This window comes from Pygoscelis adeliae, unplaced genomic scaffold, assembly GCF_000699105.1.
Source record: "Pygoscelis adeliae isolate BGI_AS28 unplaced genomic scaffold, ASM69910v1 Scaffold14, whole genome shotgun sequence".
NCBI lineage: Eukaryota > Metazoa > Chordata > Aves > Sphenisciformes > Spheniscidae > Pygoscelis > Pygoscelis adeliae.
In genome coordinates, this window is record NW_008825109.1 from 4122266 (window position 1) to 4141948 (window position 19683).

The 19683-nt window shown below is 44.5% G+C and overlaps 1 protein-coding gene across 1 annotated transcript in view; it reads right to left on the reverse strand.

The window, feature by feature from the left end:
• MTUS2 (microtubule associated tumor suppressor candidate 2) overlaps window positions 1–19683 on the reverse strand; it is a 203713-nt gene that overhangs the window by 44635 nt on the left and 139395 nt on the right. Inside the window, exons 5-6 of the mRNA XM_009327746.1 lie at window positions 17723–17821; window positions 12326–12534 (exon numbers count right to left, since the gene is read on the reverse strand). Of these exons, the coding sequence (XP_009326021.1) occupies window positions 12326–12534; window positions 17723–17821 (308 nt within the window). The remainder of the gene's footprint in view (window positions 1–12325; window positions 12535–17722; window positions 17822–19683) is intronic.

A 19683-nucleotide genomic window follows, 5' to 3' on the forward strand; every position in this document is an offset into this window, starting at 1 on the left:
CGCAGCATGCTCAGAGTGCCTCTCCAGAGGGCTGGGGGGCTTTGCCTCCTGCCTGAAGTCCTGCCTTGGTGCTTATCTCCTGCCTGGAGTTAAATGTGGGGCAGCTTAAAGCAGGCAGCTCAACATTACACAAAGATTTTTCAAGAAGGTCCAAAAGCCATGTCCAGAAATGCAGCCAACTTCAGCTGCTGAAGGGATCACTACTTACTTAATGGTCTTGTGGTCAGACCAATCCTCCAAGCTAAGGCTCGGCCTGAGCAAGGTGACTATGCCAGGTACAGGAAGAATGTCCCATGTGCCAGGTGATGCAGTACTCCAGATTAAGGGAAAAAATAGTTTTCTCTGCTCTTGGGGAAGCCGAGTTCCTGCACAGAACAGAACAGTTATAGGACCAAGAGGGACCTCCTGCAGTGTGCAGCCAAGCATCTGTGGCACCAAACGTCAGATGTATAAAGGCATCTCAAGCACAGCCCCAGAAAAAGGCCAAGTTCAGGCACCTCTCTGCTAAGTGGTGGTGAACCAGCACTCCCCAGCCAGCACACCAGAGGTGCCAGGGCTCCTTGTACGATCTGTGGGCAGACACCCCCCATATGTCCCCCGAGGGGAAGCATCCCTCTGGGTCTGTCCATTGACTGTAGACCAAATGTGGGTTCTGTGAGAGGCCAGACCCCCTTCACCTTACACCTACACTGCGCCCGTGGCTGCTGGACTGGGCCCCGCACTGAGCCCCTTGCTCTGACTGGCACAGGAGGCCCATCGCAGAGCAGAGGAGAGCCCTCCAGTTTGCTTTCTAACACCTATTCACCTCTAGCTCAAAGGTAAGAAACACTTCATTAAGGACTAAGTTTTGCTCACGTCACATTCAGTCTACTACTCTCTCTCTCTCTCTATTTGTCTATAAAGGTATCTTAGCTTTCCTTTACAACACTTCGTGATTGTCTCCTGTTAGCTTAATGGACAAGATGTTGATGTTTATACTTGTGATAAATGTACACAATTTCAGTTTTACTTCAGCCTCCTTATTTTAGCAGTAGTAGTCAATATATACAATTACACAACATGCTCCTTTTTTATGTCTCTCCAAAGAGAATTCTCTACACTATATATACCAAAGTCCCTTTTCTCAGCGTACTAAGCAATAAAAAAAAAGAGGAAGAAATGTAGCTTATTTTTTCCCCACAGATGAAATCATAGTGAGGTAATAAGAATAGTTGTGCAGCCTGTTTGCCTCGGAGGCAGCCATCAGCCCAGCGGTGCTGCTGAGGACACGTACTGCTGCTCATTTCTGCAGCAGCCCAGAGACACGTGCTGTACCACAGAAGACACCACCAAGGGCAGGTGGGACGAACTTGTGTGGGATGTAAAATATTCATCACACCCGTTTGGTGTAAATGAACATGAACAGTGGGAATATCCCTGTCTGCAGAAGGGAAACGGTACTCACTGGGCTCTCTTCTACAGCTTATAGAGAGCTGTATACGCACAACCATTGCTGCCTCTGCACCTCCCGATGTATGTGGTTTTGCTTTGACTTCTTGCCTGCCCTCACTATTGCACTTAGGTGATGGCAGGACACTGCACCGTCTGGTCCTTCTCCAGTGGTGCCTCTCACTGGGACCCCATTGGTGCTCCCAGGCCCTGCAATGCTCCAGCCCTATCCTCCATATGCGCGCTGAAAACATGTCTTCCCAGAGGATATCTGAGACAGCAGAACAGACTGTAGACATGTGCTTGCATGCAGGTGTGTGTACCTGTGTGCAGGTACACAAACACGTGACTATCTTTCCATATAAATCCCCGAATAAACTAGCCATATGGTAAACTCCAAGACTCGGTCACTTTGGCTCCCCCGTTTTAATTGGGTTATTGCCTGTTTAGATGCTAAGCACTCCAGGACTGGAACATCATCTTTATACCGTCTGCAAAATGCCTAGCACTCTGTTGGGATAACTGTGGAATAATAAAAACGTTAATGTCCTAAATTCTAATAAGATTGTTATACAGAGGTCAAATATTAACTAAAAGGAATACATTAAGTGAGCCAAGTGCTTTCTGTTTTTAACACACCCAATTCAATCCAGACAACATCTTTTTGTTCCTTGTTCGGTGTAATTCAATTAAACGCAACAAGCTAATGTCTCTTAAACAGATTTTATTGCATTGGCAAATAAGAAGATAAAAATTGATTTTTCAAGTAAGACTAGCCTTTATGATTTGTGATGGCTAAAACCAGATCAAGGCAATTATACATCAAGCCTGCTATTTTTGCAATTAAAAAGCTGGCATATAGTTGGTTTGATGGACATTTAGCATTGCCAGACCTTTGTTATGGATAATAAATCATTCCTCTTACTAGGCTGCAGAAGCAGTAAGATCCCTTAAACAAACTTAATTTCTATTGCACTGATCATTATTGCCATTATTGTTATGATGCCTATATATGTCATTATTGGACATGTCTATATTAATGGAGCTATGCCACTTTGTCCCGGAGGTAATGTAAAACCACCAAACAAAAGTATAACTGCCAGAGGTCTAAAAATACAAGCAGGGAGAAGGAAGGGGAGGCCATGGGTGTATATCTAAGGGCAGGAGAGACGCTGGGATGCTACAACAGGCATCTCCACGTGAGGCTGGAGCAACAGACTGAGCTATCAGGTGATGCCTGAGGTTGGCTACATGGGCGTGAGGGACATGGATCTGCCAAAGGGACAGGTTACTGGAAATTAACCGCCATCATGTAAGTAAGTGTCAAGTAACTCGGTGGTCACTGCTTCTTCTGTGTGGGTAACTTGGTATTTGCCCCCCTTCTAGGTTGATTGTGACCTCCCTTAGACTTTTGTTCAAAAATTTGGTCTTGAAATTACTTCTGAAGATTATCTGTGAATTGGGGCACGGCCTCCCATTTTACAGCAACTTTATAGACTGACATTTGGTCTCATCATACACTGAAATGAAAGTGAAACATTCTGAATATGTGTATAAAACAAGAGTTGTATTGAAAGGTTTGTCTCTGAAGGGAGGCTCAGCTTTTTGACTCCCAAAGAGAGCACGGGATCCCTCCTACCCAGACAGGCCAGGGCTCAGCCACCCTGCTGCTAACGAGAGTTACAGATTCCTTATTTGCTCCCTCTTAGTGAAAACTTTGTCCAGCCTCACAAAATTCCCTGAAAGGTATCTATAAAATTTCATTTGTTAAATATTTCTATTCTCTCATGGAAGCAGAAAAACTTTTCAATTGCTGGTGTGATTAACTCTTTCATATATGAACCTTTCACCTATTGATCTACAATGAATTGCAAAGTCTTTGTTCCATTACATCCTTACTAGAAATCTTGGTAGAGTATCTGTGGAGAGAAACCAATGAACCAATCAAAGAAAAAAAACCCAGAAACCCGACTGAGCTGGGGAAATTGCCTTTGCAGTATGTGTCCAGCAGTAACTGCCGTACTGCACTGCTCAACATGTCTGTGGGCCCTGAATGAATCCTGTAGCTACCTTGCTGGTGTTGGAGCTGCCTGATACCAAGCACTTTGCGAGGAAGGTGCAGACTTCTCATCCCTTCAACTGTCCAGAAAAGGTAATTTAGAAACATCTAATATTACAGCTCCTGTTCAGACAATTTTGAAAATGAAAATCATTAATTCAGAGACAAGAAAGTTATTAATTCAGAGAAAAGCATGCCTACTTCCCAGTCAGTTCACAATCATTTCCATTTATCTGGTGAATAGAGTCTGATGTTACAAATGGGTTTAAAGCACTTAATAGCTCCACAGTTAGCCCGCCACAGGTCTAACCACTGCACATGCACAGCAGCCACACAGGGTCTATGAAAGCACCATTGCAGACTGCCTGTACCAAGAACATACATTCACATGTTTAGAGCAACTGCTGCTGATACATTTCTGGCACAAAGTACTGATCCAAGAGTGTCAAAGTCTCTGGATGCTGGAATCATTAGTCACTATTGCTTTTTTTTCTCCAGATGGAGACTGGTAATGAGTGGTGTCCCGCAGGGGTCCGTATTGGGACCGGTACTGTTTAATATCTTCATCAATGACATAGACAGTAGAATTGAGTGCACCCTCAGCAAGTTTGCGGATGACACCAAGCTGAGTGGTGCGGTTGACACACCTGAGGGACGGGATGCCATCCAGAGGGACCTGTACAAGCTCGAGAAGTGGGCCCGTGTAAACCTCATGAGCCAGCAATGTGCGCTCGCAGCCCAGAAGGCCAATCGTATCCTGGGCTGCATCCAAAGAAGCGTGGCCAGCAGGTCGAGGGAGGGGATTCTGCCCCTCTACCCTGCTCTGGTGAGACCCCACCTGGAGTGCTGCATCCAGGTCTGGAGCCCTCAGCATAAGAAAGACACGGACCTGTTGGAGCGGGTCCAGAAGAGGGCCACAAAAATGATCAGGTTGATGGAACACCTCTCCTATGAAGAAAGGCTGAGAGAGTTGGGGTTGTTCAGCCTAGAGAATAGAAGGCTTCGGGGAGACCTTATTGCAGCCTATTAGTACTTAAAGGGGGCTTATAAAAAAGATGGCAGCAAACTTTTTAGCAGGGCCTGTTGTGACAGGACAAGGGGGAATGGCTTTAAACTGAAGGGGGGTAGATTTAGACTAGATATAAGGAAGAAATTTTTTATGCTGAGGGTGGTGAAACACTGGCACAGGTTGCCCAGAGAGGTGGTGGATGCCCCAACCCAAGAAAAAGTCCAGGTCAGGTTGGACGGAGCTCTGAGCAACCTGATCTAGTGGAAGATGTCCCTGCCCACGGCAGGGGGGTTGGACTAGATGGCCTTTAAAGGTCCCTTCCAACCCAAACTATTCTATGATTCTATGTAACTAACAAAATTCTTCTCCATCCAAGGTATACAAACATACTCTAATTGGGGGGTTGTTTCAAAACAAGGCCATGTAACTACCCCAGCACTTCCCAGGTAACCATGTTTTTCCACCCCCCAAAACCAAGATTTGCACTATTTGTCACAGCAGTGGCTGTGAGAAAGCCACTGAGGACACGGGGAGAAGCCAAGAGGTTCCCTGCACTTCCTTCCTTCTGTCTTGCAGGGACTGAAGCAGAGCAGGCCACGCTGTCTGGGAGTAGTGTAGGGTATCTATCTGCAGAAGTCTAACATTTGCTGCCAGTTTGGCTGCAAAGCTGGTGAGAGACCCTTCTGGTCTGTCTCCAGCTGAGGCTGACCCAGGACACTTGTATTCACTAGCGAAAAGCTCTACATAGTGATGTGATAGCAGCATTTTGTGTCTTACCTACATGGACCCTTTTGAGTACAAGGTGCCTGAGGATAGTGCTGTGCATTGGATGGTATTGTGACCATCCAGAGTAAAGCACTGAAGGTGCACCCAGGTGCAGAAATCAAAAGCAGTGACGCGTCTCTAGCGCTGCCTAGCATGAGTTACTGCTCCAAAAGGAGAGACAGAGAGGTCAGGCAGGACCACTGGGCAACCTTCCCCCCTGTCCCAGCACCACTTTGCCAGTGGCCCTGTGGAACAGCCCCATTTCAGCTGCAGCTTGGCGCATGCTGCCTGTGCTGCCCACAGGTTCCTGCTCACTTGCCTCCCTGACCCCCCCTGCCTATTAGTTGTTATTAGTCAGTGGGTTATTTCCATCAGGATTAGTCTGGCATTGCCATGAACCCATCTCCAAAGTGCTGGCAGCGGTGTGCCATGGCCAGCCATGCCAGGCAAAGCCAGGCAGCGCCTGCTCCACCGGCACAAATGGGTCCAGACAGGGCTTGTCCTCTGACACTGCAACGGAAACAGAAGCTACGGGGAGAGAATAAAAACCTCTACCGACATCTCACAAGTGGAATCCCCCAAGCACTCCTTTTTATTCCTTTTCCACTGTGCAGTCCCCAGTGGCCAATTGCTGGGTGAAGATAATTAACCCTTGATTAACACCAGTTTTATATATATGTGTGTGCATGCATATATATGTATTCTTTTCATTTGTTCTACTTTTAACTCCTACTCAACTGAAAGCATGCACAATTAGCATGTTTGAGGTATCTCCTCTTGACACAAAAGGAAGAAGCAATCTTTTTACTAAGCAGTTGCTTCTTCACCTACCGTTTTCCCAGCTATGCTCCCACCTGAATTTGCTCAAACATCAGCCTTTCACATTTCCCCTTAATACTCTTCTGCAGAGTCTTTGTGCCTGCTCTGCAGCCTCAGGATTTCGGGCAGGGTGAGGAGTTTGCTACTGCTCCCTTCCTGCCCCTCCAAATGCCATCGCTCCTGCTGCTCACTGCCTGCTTCCCTGGGGGTGAGTTACTCACTCCCACTCCTCGCCCTGCAGGACAGGGTCTGAGAAAACCATCGTATTAGCGATAGGGTCAGCCCAGCAAGTTTTATGGCTTTCTTGGTTCTTCTCTCCTCCTCAGCCATATGGCTATAGGGCACAAGCCCAGAGCAGCGAGATCCAGCCACACCCGGGAGAAGGGGGTGAACCTCAGAGGCAGAGGTTACCTAATTGCCCCATTGCAGTGAGGAAGGAGCTTGTGCAAGTGAGTCCACATCACAGAGGAAATCTTGCTGTGGGACCTGCGCTATCCAGGAGCACACAGCTAAAATGAACAGAGTGGGAGACTGTACCACCCGCCCCCACTCCCACCTCACGCACTGCCCACACTGGAAGCCCTCAGCGGGGCATTTCTCTCTGTTTTCTTGCAATACCCAATATCCCCCATCGTCATCACCACTCCAGCCAGCTCACACCCCAATGCCCCTTTGATGGGTGTGCGACTGCATCCAAAAACCAGCAGCAGCACAGTGAAGCGGTGCAGTACCCAGACGGATGGATGTCCACTCTGTGGGGTAGATCCACCATTCAGCTGCTTTAAGGTTTCTATTCCTACAGCTCCTTACCTTTTCACTGCCTGTCTTTTAGCATCCATAGCAAATAAGCAGGGGGCCTACAGAAGGCAACTTTCTTCAGTTCACAAACCCCGATCCATTCCTTGGGCAGATCGACCACATGTGAGTGTCCTGTGGGTCCCATAGTAACTGCATTATAGAGCCTTCATCGTAACGCTTGCAAGTAAAGGAGCATCTCTTGATTCTTACTACTCTGTTTTACTGTAACTAGTAGCCCCCAATACCAAATCTTGCGCATTTCTATTTTAAAAGCAGTTTAGAAAGCCCTAAATGATGACAAAGCTTCTTTCTATTTTTTTCCTCCCAAGTAAAGAAAGTGTTTTGTTTGTCTTGCAATAAAGTGTTTTTGATTCATATCCCTAAACTGTCAGGTTTTGATGAGTCCAAACCGGATTTTTTTCCAGGATACAGAATGAAAAGATTGAGTTGTTCTGACTGCTCTGGTCTCCAGCAGGAGCAAAGAAAAGACTGAACTTGCTCAATACAGGAAATCTAGCCAAGCTGTAATAATGATGAGGGAGGAGTGGCACTTTTCTAAGGACTATTCTTGGGCCATATTCTAACATATTTTGCAAATGTTGGGAAAGTAGTACCTCTGAAAGCCAGAACGTCAGTCTTTCTGATGAGTGCTGGCTTCTTACCACTGTGCCACCACCAGGCACAAACAATGGACAGATTTGTCCTCAACTCATTCTCAGAGACAGTTGTGAAAATAAACCATTTTCAGCTCAGCCTGAGATAAGCACTTGAAATGTTAGCCCAAATTACTGTTTTGAAGGTTAAGGTGGGAAGTGCCAAGCAACTTATAACTAGTGCAACTGATTTTGCCTCTAACACAAGAGGTCATTAGCATTTGGACAAGGTAGTTACATGACACTGGGTGGCGTATTGTCCATTCACAGGACAGAAATATTACTCTGAAAAATACACACAAGCACACACATATCTCAGTTATTTGAATGGGGGAAAAGGTTTTTCCTTGCCCATCCTAGATTTTGCAGGACGCTGCTACGAGTGTTTACTTGTCTGGAAGATGTGTATTGTATTGTGTATTGTATACCCACCCAAAAGTAACCCACGCTCAGGGGGTTACAACTCAGGTATGGAGACAAACACACACAGAGGTTACTGGTGACACGTCTTCCCAATGCTGGTAGACACAAAGTGCTGGGATACCATCAAGTACTGCAGCGCTGTCCCAGCTGTTGTTCAGGGCATCTGTGTGGTTCACCCATTCCCAGTTGATCTGATTGTGCCTATGTGCTGGGACCTCTCCTGAGCAGTTTCCCCGCCCCATGATGAAGACCGCAGCACAAGGTCATGCTGCAAGTCTGGAAACCCCTCCATGCCCATGCAGAGTACGTGACAGACTACACCAGCATAACCCTTTCCATAACCTGCTCCCACCCTTGGGGTCCGCAGCCCAGAAAGGATCCCTTCCTCTCACATGCACTGTAGATCTGGAGTCCTAATCTGAAATTTCAGAGGCAGAACTTGCTAACCAGATTCCGCTTTTCAGCTGTTAGAACATACTGTACTGGCAGAAAGGCATTAGCCCAGTTTCCAGGGCCTCAGCGTGGTTTGGCCACGACAGTCCTCAGCAGAAACACGTCTGCTCTGAGTGTACTAGAGATACGAAAGTGGATTTTTTTTCTCCCTGTTTATGTCCAGGATGATTTACCCTCCAGAATTTCTCACTTTGGGCTACTCTCCTTTAGATGGCACTGTTACCACTTCCAAGAGGGACTGCTGCTGGCCACTTTGCTGAACAGGGCTGAAACTGGGCCAGGACTGTCATTATTACTGGGCTAACAAGCCAGATCAGGTCAGGAATGACCCAAGTCAGGGGGAGCCGTTCATGGTATTTGCTCTAAAAAGTCTTCATGCTATCATCTTCACGGTATCACTCCAACTTCCACCAGTCAGTTGTTCACGTTGGAGTATCCCTCACAGCACAAAGGTTGTATTGACATGACGAACATCCAACATTAAGGACAAACTCAATCTGCTCCTCTTCAGAATAAGTTTGAAGCGGTCCCCAAAGTCAACAGGAGTCATGCATGCATATCTGAGGGCCTTAACTAATTAATGTGCTAATTAAATAATAATTAGAAGCCATGCTGTCCACAAGCACTGCAATCATTACTTTTCATAACTAGCTAAATGCTTATGTCAGAACCACTGCTTTAATTTTTTCTGTCCACTGCCTCAGCCATCACCTGCTTCTATTGCCGAGGCTTTTTCCCAAGACAGCAAATTGGTTTAGCTGTCATTTAATGGGTCTGTATTAAGCACTGCTACATGTTGTGCACTCCTTGATGCCTATTAAATTAATCTTGCCTGCTAAGAGCATTTTCAGCTGAGAAAGAGAGATGATTCCAGATACCATTCAGCAGTGGCCTGGAACAGCCAGAAAACAAATCCAACAAAACCCAAAGAAAATGGGTTAGCAATGCAGCAACCTTAAGGCTGCTATAGCAAGTGCTTAAAATTGGAAAGCACTCAAAGAAGCTGCCGGTGTGGGCCAACACTCCTTACTACATATTGACACTCTCTTTCTTCAGCTAAACATGTCTGTTGGACCACTTGCATTGGTGCTTTTCCCAACTTTGGAGAGAGAACAGAAACAGTGTGAGCAAGACGAGAGCCACGGGCATGGGGAGACTCCTACTGGTGTGCAAAACACTAGTCCCTGGGTTACTTTTAACACTCAGTCCAGTCCTCGCTGCCTGGGAGCACATTTTCCAACAGATTTCAGCTCCAATTCAGAGAAAAATCTATGTTTTGGACATTATTTTGGTGTGATATAAGAAAAGAGAGAGAGACATACTAAAATTAAGCTATGGGTGACCATCAGCCTGAAGAGGCTCCCTAGCAGCAAAGTAGGATTGGGCCCTCTGCTAAGCAAAGTAGAACTGCCAGTTGGACAAATCAACCCCAAACTTCTCTGGAATAAGGCCCCACCTTGTTCCTGAACGAATATTATTCCCTTGCCAAACTGCAGTTCTACTCAGACCTCAACCATTTTGCCTGCAGGCTTCTCAGAAACAAACACACACATTTATTATTATTTTTATAATGAGAAAAGTTTCTTTTTCCATGCTGCCCTAAAGCCAGCCAATGCAATTTTGCTCAAGCTTTCAAAAAATAATGCCATCTCAGAAAATGTCTACAGATTGTATTTTCAAATGACACTCAGAAACTTGGAAGTCTGTGTCTATGTTGCAAGACAGACTGCCCAATTACGCAATTGCTTGAGTAGTGGGATTATCCCACTACATGTAGGTTCTCAATTTAAGCATCCAATTTAAAAGTGCAGCAGCCTTAGGCCTCCCTGGAGGCCTCAGTTGAGACAGGCAAGTACCTCAAGCAGAAATTCAGATCTTTGGGGTGTAAATAGTCTTCTGGAAGTGCTCACCTGCCTCCATTCACTAAAAATGGAGGCTAAAGCAACCGTACTCCTAATGCAGGTACCACATCTGAGTACCTAATGGATAACCGTTGGGCTCATGCTGACTGTGCAGCTTGTCACCCAGGGAAGCCAGGGGTGTCTTTGCCTGGGAGAGGTCCATGTTACATGGCTCCCAGCAGCGAGCAGCAAGACACAAGTGTCTTGCACTGCACAGAACGGTGAAGTGCAGATATATATACTCCAGGGTAGCCAGGCAAGCCCAGAAGGGACTGACACTCAGGCTGAACACAGGTAAGCGAGTCCAGCAGTGGATCTGAAAAAAATCTACATCTAATCCTGCCCAAGCCTGAAGGCGCTTAAATTCCACAGGTATATTATTTTTTACCTCCAAGCCCTCCAGGCACTCAGAGGAGTATTACCGCAAACCCCCAGCTGGCCTGATAGTGCACAGGAGCTGGGAACAAGAGGCACAGCTATGCCCAGCTAGGACTTGGAGACGACTCTATTAAATAAAGTCCCCTGAGGTGTTCAATGTAAGACACATTCTCAGGACAGATCTAACATGCACCAACAAGATGAGAGTCATCTCAAAGCTCAGCTGCAGCAGCTGTTCTCATTTAAAACATATACAGAGGAGACGAAGGAGATATGCCCAAGCTTCCAGAATTCCTTCAGCAAATTGTGAATGAGGCATGAGGTGAAAAAATCTCTCCCCAGTGGACAACGCATAGACAAAGCTGAGCAGACACTGCTCTGCCCTTTTTTGTTTCCCTCTGCTTTAATCAAGGACACTCCACAGTCGGCTCCAAAAAAAAAAAGGCAAAAAAAAGCTTTACAAATGCCCATCAAGCCCAGAAATGTCAAGACTAAAGAAAAATAGAGGGGGACAATCCCCTGGGAAGATATTTAAAATATTTAGTACTTTTAAAAAATTCCCTACTTTTTCAGTTCAGTGAAGCTCCCCCCAGCAAGATCAGCTCCTGCTTCAGGAAAAGTGTGAACTACAGTATTTGTTCAAAAGGTAACCTTTCCCGCTAACATAACAAAAATAACTGAATAAAGTATTTCAGAATTAGTAAAGACTGTTTGAATCTGTGTTTTGTTTTTTGGTTTTCTTTCTCCCATTTAATGCTGAAAGTTTACTCTTGTCTATTCCAAAAGTAGACAAACAGGCAATCAAGGATATTATCCAAACCTTGGGTCCTACTGCTGGTGATCGTCTGCCTGTTTTACAAAGTAATTGGGACACCAGCTTAACCTGGGATGGTACAAAATACATGGGCATCAGGTGAACCAGGTCTGGACCTCGGAGCCCAGCTAGATTTCCCAGATCACTAAACAGCTTTTGAAACAAGCAGTACCTACAAGTCCTTCATGGCTACTGTGGTCGTCTTTTAAATGTTACTCATTTTGTCTCAGGTTTAGTGAATAAATAAGCTTCTCTAACTATTGACAACATTTTCTTTATGTTCTCTATACCTGCTGAATGTAATCTCCTAAATGCTGAGATAATGTTATTCTAAGTTCTGTGGGAATTGGGACCTCTGTAACAGGGACCACTCTGCTGATCTGTGGTGAACAGGAACAGTAGGTAAGTACTGTGAGAAAGCAAATCTTTTCCTTCATCCAACACCTTTGGTTGACTGAATGCATGGATTGTTTTTGCATTTGTTTGCAAGTATCAGTATCTCAGTTATACTTTCTATTCCAGCTGTAGCGGTCAGGGACTGGGACTTCTAAGTTTCTGCATCTGCTTCACTCCTAAAAATATCCTGAAACCCCTCAGTGCTTGTGACAAATGCTTCAGTCACAACTCTTCCTCTTCCAAGTTCCCGAACTTTGATTTTCAAATACATGGCATCAAATAATAATTCCCTCCTCATAACTGTTGCAAAGAAATTACATGCTTTGCTCCCAAGAACAAAATTTCAACGACTGTGGAATAAATTTGGGCAAGTGACTGGTGTAAAGGCCAAATATCTTTCCAATGGTAAGAAGTACCCGTTGCACTTACCTGCCTGAAAAAGTGCTGTGTTGTTATAGCAAAGACATCGAAGCCACAGCTGGCCCTTTTAAGCTCATCTCGAATATTGCTTAATTGCTGGGACTGCTCATCACACTTTTCCTTCAATCTCTGAACGAACTGCTTTTCAGCATCTCGACTCTCTCCTGGTTTGGGGGAGAATCCATTCTTTGGGGTGGTTGGCCTTTGCTTGGGATGTCCTACAAAGGAGAGAAGAAAAGACCATCAGGGTCACTTACTTTATATCTATGGACATGACCTTTATGTGTTTCTAAGGCCTTTGGGACTCAGTCCTATAAAAGGAAAAAGGGTCTGTAGCATTCACACAGATCTGTAATGACTTTCAAAAAAAGCAAGAGCACAGCGAGATTTGTTTCCCTAGGGGCCAAAGCTCAAAGCTTTGTAACAGTACTGTCTCCTCAGGCCCTGAGTCTGAAGGTCTGCTACGAGTTGAGCAGAGTGTCTTACTGAGAACTGAGGTCGTTAGAGGAAGGATTCATCTCACCTTTGTTAGACATCTACAAGAATAGAGGTCTGCATCTTGACATGTGATGCTGAACTCTCCTCCATGGCAGTGAGAGAAATGGGCACTTCCAGGTTGTGATTCAGCTTATCCTATTGTGGATGTGGAAAACAGTTGGATGACATTTACACTCTACACACAATTTCTTTGGCCACCTGAACCCCAAGCTTGGTGACTTGACAGAGGTGCCAGATTTACTTTGCCTTTGCAGATTTCCTTTTGCCTCCAAATGGGACAATGTGGGGCTGGGGCTGGAGCTGTCCTTCCCTGAATGCAAACACAGCATGGGTTGCTTGCTATTGGGATATCACTATTTCTTCTTATCAACAATACTGCAGTCTACCTTGCCAGTTCCCCTTGCTCTCCCCTTTATAACACTTCTAAAGTTGCAGCACAAACCAGATATGTACAGAAATGCCACCAGGTACCACGTAATGCTGACTGGTTACACCACTGGCTCTGCATGGCTGCTCTCTCTGCACCATCAGTCACACCAGAATCACTATATGTTCTGCCTGCAGAAACAGGTCCAGACAGACTCTGGCTCCTCTGATGTGCTCCGAGTTGGCTTGAAGCAAGCCTGATCCTGTATAAAGATGTGAAACCACTGGTGTAGCTTGTCTTTAGGATATCAGCTCAAATACAGTGTCATATTCACATGAATGGCACAAGACCTGAAGCTTACTCATGATAAGCCACTTCAGGGAAGTGAGGCTTTCATCCTAAATTAAGTTCATATCCTGCTTGAGTCAACTATCCACTTCTCTGGATATACTCAGTTACGAGGATGAAGCAAGAAGGGGTAGTGTTCTGGTAGTGTCACGGTGCTCAAGCCACTGCTTGGACAATCTGTCTTGTCTTTATCTTCTTAGCTTTCTGAGAACTCTCCTCTGCAAACATTTACGGCCAGCTGGACAACAACTTTGCACAGCTTACTGATTCTTTTTGCTACCCTGACTCTTTCCTCAGCTGATGCTTTTTAGCTCATTCCTGAATACTGGCCAGGAATCTCTGGTTCTCTTCCTCAGCTCCTCCCACTAGTCTCAAGCTTTTAGCCTAGGGGCTACAGTCAGTAAGAAAGAGGGAGAAAATAAGAGTCAGGCACCTTGTTCCCATGTGTTACTAGAGATGGTGGACATTGGTCTGGATACAGATGAAAAATGAACATTTCTGTGTTAGCAGAAAGGGTTGGGTATGCAAGAATCTGAAAAAAGGATATCTTGTAGTTTTATAGTCTTGTAATATACAGTTCCTGAAAAATAATATAGAAAAATGTCTCCAACCAGTCCTCAGCAATGAATGTAACAGGGGACAGTATTCTGCCATGGATATTACCTACCCCTTTCCTAAAAACCAGAAGAATCCTTCCACAGAGATGCATCTGATGGTATGAGTTTGAGCCAATTTGTGAAGTAGAGCATTGTTCCAGAGGTAATTCTGGCAGATGTGCTTTAGATATTTTAGATCTTTAAGACCTTGGCCTGGGTGTGCAAGTGGATCCTTAGGGCACTTTTACTAGATCAGGCAGGGAAGCAGTATGGCTTTGTCAGAGCAATACCCCAGGAGCATATTCCTACTTTTTCAGATTCCCAGCTTGTGTGGAGCATATCTTCCAACTTGCCTGACTATGTTCTGGCTCCAGGCTAAGCTTACAGGGAGCTAGCTCCAGCAGAGATTCTCCCTCATGCCTCCAAGTATCTCATGCTGCAACTGCAAAGAGCCACAAGTGCAAAACAGCCTTTGAAGCTCTTTGTGCCCATGATTTGCTAAGAGGAATACCAGGTTTCGTAACATGTCAAGACTAACTTAATGATGTTGCAAGACCTAAATAATACAATACGGGATGTTAGATCGGACTTCCTGTCATTAAGAGAGTTCCACCCGCATAGCTGTTGCCCTCTGTCCATTTTCATGTCAGTTAAAGCCTGTATACCTTTCTCTGCAGGAATGATATTTTCTTACAGACTCTTTCATTCATTTAAAGGGGCTCTTAACTGGGCAGTAAGTATTATCACAAAATAAGAAATTCATAAAAGCAACAGCCATAAATATCTGTCTTTTTAGTATAAAAATCTTGGGTTGTTTAGGCAGTGTGGTGATGTTACAACAGAAGACATAGGGAGAAGTGTAGGGGGAAGCCCTTGAAATCAGTCTAGTTTAAATTTAATATCAGTCTTCTTAATTAAAACAGAAATCCATCAGGCTGTTGTGTCTTATATTTTTCTAGCTTTCCTGTTCACTGGAACATTTGAAGTGCACATCTCTATGTTGTCCTTGTCAGTATCATAAGCTGTCCTTGTAAATTAAACTGCTATTCTCCTCAGGGATAAATCTGAGTTTCTTGGTTCATTTGGGTCTGAAAAGCAGCTTACTAAGCTTATTCTGCCATTGATGTCTCTCTTCTGTTGCTCTGCACAAAACAGGGTATATATTAATGATGCTGGCCCTGATCCTGAATGTTGTTTTCGCTGATGGTGGGACCAGGGGGGCAGACCCAGTGTACGCTGAAATCACTGAACCCCTTTGATCCGCTTCAAAACTCCCGGGTCTTTTTTATCTACCTGAGTGTTTGAACTAAGGAGACATAACAACTATATACTCATAATTACCACGGTCCATGAGGATTTAGATGGGGAATGCAATTTATTTGCCTTTTAACTGTCCAATTTCCGACATTTTGGTAAGGAAAGTGAGGAAATTACTTTGAGAGGATTGATAACAAGCAATCTGTAGAGTGACAGATGTCAGAAACAGATGGCACCATGGCACCGTCCTGCAATGGGGTGGAAGGAGAGCACCTGCATCCATGTCCACCTGCTCCTATACACAGATTTCAGGAATGGTATTGCATCAATAGATAAAATTGAGATCCCTACAAGGCTCTGCATCTCAAAACTCCCTTGCCAAGTCTTCAGGAGGACTGATCCAAATTCTAAAGATTAGATTCAAGGCTAAAAAAAAATTTGTATGACAGTCAAAAACCAGCACTGATTAAAAGGAACTGCATGTGAAGAGGCCAGTAACGGAGGGAAAACAACCTAGAAACAGCACTCAGAAATTTTAGAGCCTGTTCCATGGCAACATGTAGCTGTGGTGGAGTTACCTGGGGGACACATGCTTTCCTATCACGAAGTGTAAATGCTGCACGAGTTTGTGATCCTGATGGAGGAAAGGCTGTGCTACTGCCCCTTAGCCCCAGCTACACTCATTCCTTGTCCTGTTTAATGGCGGCTTTGATTATTTTGTGAAATTGTTAAATAGGTGAAAAGATTGTCTGTCTTCATTGCTTTGTTATTGCTGTTGTTATTTCAAATAATGCTAAAGGCTACTCTAAAAAAAACAAATGAAGATGAGGTTTATTTTTCTATTTGATCCTTACAGTGATGAACAATTTTAGATTGCCATAATTTCAGACAACCAAGCTTAAGAAATCCGAAATCAGTCTGATGGTGAGAGGGCAGTTACTCAACCTCTCATGAGACTGAAGAAACATTTGAGGCCTCACGAATTGGATATGCCAAAAATTTAAGCCTTGAAAATCATTAAGTTACCTGTGGAAACGCAGGCCTCCTTAAGACAATACAAATACACAGTACAAATATGCCTATGTTTCATTTTGCTTTCTAATTCTAGTGGAAGCAAATCAGCTGTGCTGTAACATGCTGCTACAGCCACAATCAGTGCTGGTGCTTAAACTGGACTCCCACTGTTATAAATGCTGGTGAGCTGCTGGTCTGGCACTCTCCGCAACAAATTTTTCTTTGGATCTCTCTTGGTGATCTCATCGGGTGCAAAATAGCCTGAAAATTATATGATTCAGAGGACAGTGTTAAGTTCATCTTTGTACCGTAGTATCTTAGTGAGTAGAAGAATTCTAAGTCCTGTTGGTGCCTGGAAATATTAAATTTAACCTTCCATTTTCTTGATTTTGTGGGTTAGGAAGAAGAAGAATAGGTATTGAGTTTAGTAAACATGAAGAGACTCGATGCAAGTTATAGGAGCTGGAGAGCTGTTCTACATGTTTTATACTTTACCATGAAATGAAGAAACATGGGGTTCTACCTCCCATAATTATAACTCAAGTATCATATAGCTGTAGAGATGACATTTAAATTATTTAAGTAGAGTCTGAAAAATGAGGTAACAGAACAGAAGATAAACTGCAAGCACAATGAAATCACTGGGACCACTCATTTCAGAAGCCTTTAGATCAGCCAAAGCCCAGCCTTACAAAAGCCTTTAGGTACCTTATACCTTTGTTAATGTACACTTAGTAGACATAAATAGACATAAGTTCTCTTCATTTTAGTAAATAAACAAAGGTACTCTTTAGAAATGCTAAAACCATGTATTTGTGCCCAATATTGAGGGGTAAGTTGACAATGCCCCAATAGCACTCTGAAGGTTATTTCTATGGATAATCCCTTTTCCAATTATGCATAGAAATAGCCTGAGAAATTTAGCGCCTCTGTGGAACAGTAAGAGTAGATTCCGAGTAATATACTATCGCTCCAGGTAATTGTCTGAGGTGTCTTTTATTTCACTGTATCTATCTGTTATCTTTTTATATAAGAAAATTATAATGATTAAAAAAAAAGTTCCTGTGCCCTTAAACATGTAATAGCAATAACTCTTTGTTTTCAAGGAGAGATGATTGCATGGCTATAACAAAGAAAACATAAGTCTATTCAGCTCATGCATTGGTATGAAAAAGTCTGCTGTACTCACAGCCAGCTTAATGAACCTTGGACACAATCAATCTTCACTTAACAATTGTAGGTCTCAGATTTTAGTGTGTTAACAAGAGATGCAAAGTTGACAAGTTTAAATCTTCCCTGAAACAGTGCTTTTGGGTTCATAAATACCTGGTGAATGGAGCTTGGTGGCTGTTACTGCTGATCTCTTAGGAGATGAGACAGCTGGTCTGTTAGCATCCTGATCTTTTTGTACTTCTTTCTTCAGACCTGTTTTAGAAAAAAAAATAAAGGTAGAAAGAAACCCGTTTTATAATTCTGTTTGCAATTGTGCAGAACTATGTCACTAAGATACATACCAGAATGGCAAAACATTAAGTATTTCACCAACACACATCCTGGACTTCGCACAGAACAATGCTACACAGTACTTCTGTGTCGGATGCCAACCTGCCACTTCTGCAAGCATGACTGGCTGAGCTGACATGCACGGCACTAAAGAAGGTCAGAAGAAGGTCTTACACACTATCTTGGTTGTCCAGCCATCTGCACAGTGGCAAATGCCGTTAAGGCACAAACAGCTACACAGGTAGCCCATCCTATCTGTTCTGAGCTCTGTGTTCTGTCTCTTTACCTTGCTGTGCATCCTCAGCCAAGGATCTTCTGGGCTGGAGGAGAAGCTAAGTAGGACTGCACAAAGCTGACAAGTTACCTGCAGGGCCCTGCTCTATCAACTTTTTCCCCAGGTTAGGAAACTGCCTTTTCTGGTGACCAACTTTTTCCCAAGAGGGTCTCACACAGGCAAGAGACAGGCTTCTGCAGAACCAGAAGCAGGCAGGATGTGTCAGGGCTGTGCTGGATGTGGCACCCACAGGAGAGTGGGTCTCTGCCTGTGCAGTAAGCCAGGCAGGGCCAGAGAGGTGCCGCACATTCAGTGCACAAACCTACAACACACTGTGCCAATGCAGGACAGAACAGGGCCATACCATTGCCTTGCTGTCCACAAGGCTGAACCAACACCTGGTTCGTGCTCATCTACGATCCAGGCATGTGCCAGGCTGCCTGCCCTCCCTCATCTCCTCTCTGTGTTTGTAGCTCTCCAGATTACTCCTGACCTCTGCATTTATCCTTTTTTCTGCAGCCACTAATTCTTCCCACTGACAGCATGACGCCCCAGAGCTCTTGGGTTATCATCTCCAGAAACTTCGTGCTAGCCTTTCCTCTTCCTTTAACTTTTCAGTGGGACACAACTCAGTGTCTGTTATTATTCCTCCCACCACTGGAGCTTTCTGGTTACAGGCTCAGGACGGTCTGTCAGTTGTCCAAGCTCTGCAGTCACCAACTGCTTCTTGTACGAGGGAGATGATACAACTTCATCTGAAAGCCAGAGCGGCCACCTAAGCTCAGCTCACCCCTCCTGCCCGCCCACAACTCCCATCAAAATAGCTGTGGGGACCATGTCGAGCGCAATAACATGAAAGCCCTGCCCTGCTGGTTTGCCCATGGTGTGACAGTCACAGCCACAGGATTTCATGCAGAAAACACTCACCAAGGAAGTAAGAAGGAAGAGCAAGAAAAAGAAAATCCCTGAGACATTAATGTATTTTCCTGTTTGCTTTCCTTTTTTACCATTAGTGTTTGCTGGGGGTTGTATTTTAGCCTGCAGGACTGTGTCACAGCCCCTGGATACACAGGAAAAAGAGAGATTTAAGGCAAATCACTTGTCATAAAGGAAAAACAATGTTTGCCTTACTAACTTTCACTTGTCTCATGAGTATGTTTACAGACATCTTGTAAGAAAATGTCCCACAGAATCTGAAGTATCTGAAGCAGGAAAACAAACCCATATTTTCTTGGTGGTGCTTAAAGACAGTGGCAGTACAAAAGCTGTCTTCCATTTTGTTTAATGCAAATGTGATCTGGCTCTTTCAATAGTGGAGAAAAGTGATAATTTTATATGGGGATCATAACCTTCAGGGACACTTACTGGATGACTAGTTTTCCACCCTCTCCAAAGCCACAGCTAGTCACAGTTGCAGTATCAGGTTTATTTTTGATGCATCAGTTCACCCTTCCACTTCTGCCTGCATCAGGACTTGCAAGCAGTGAGCTGCAGACGCAGCATTTGCCAC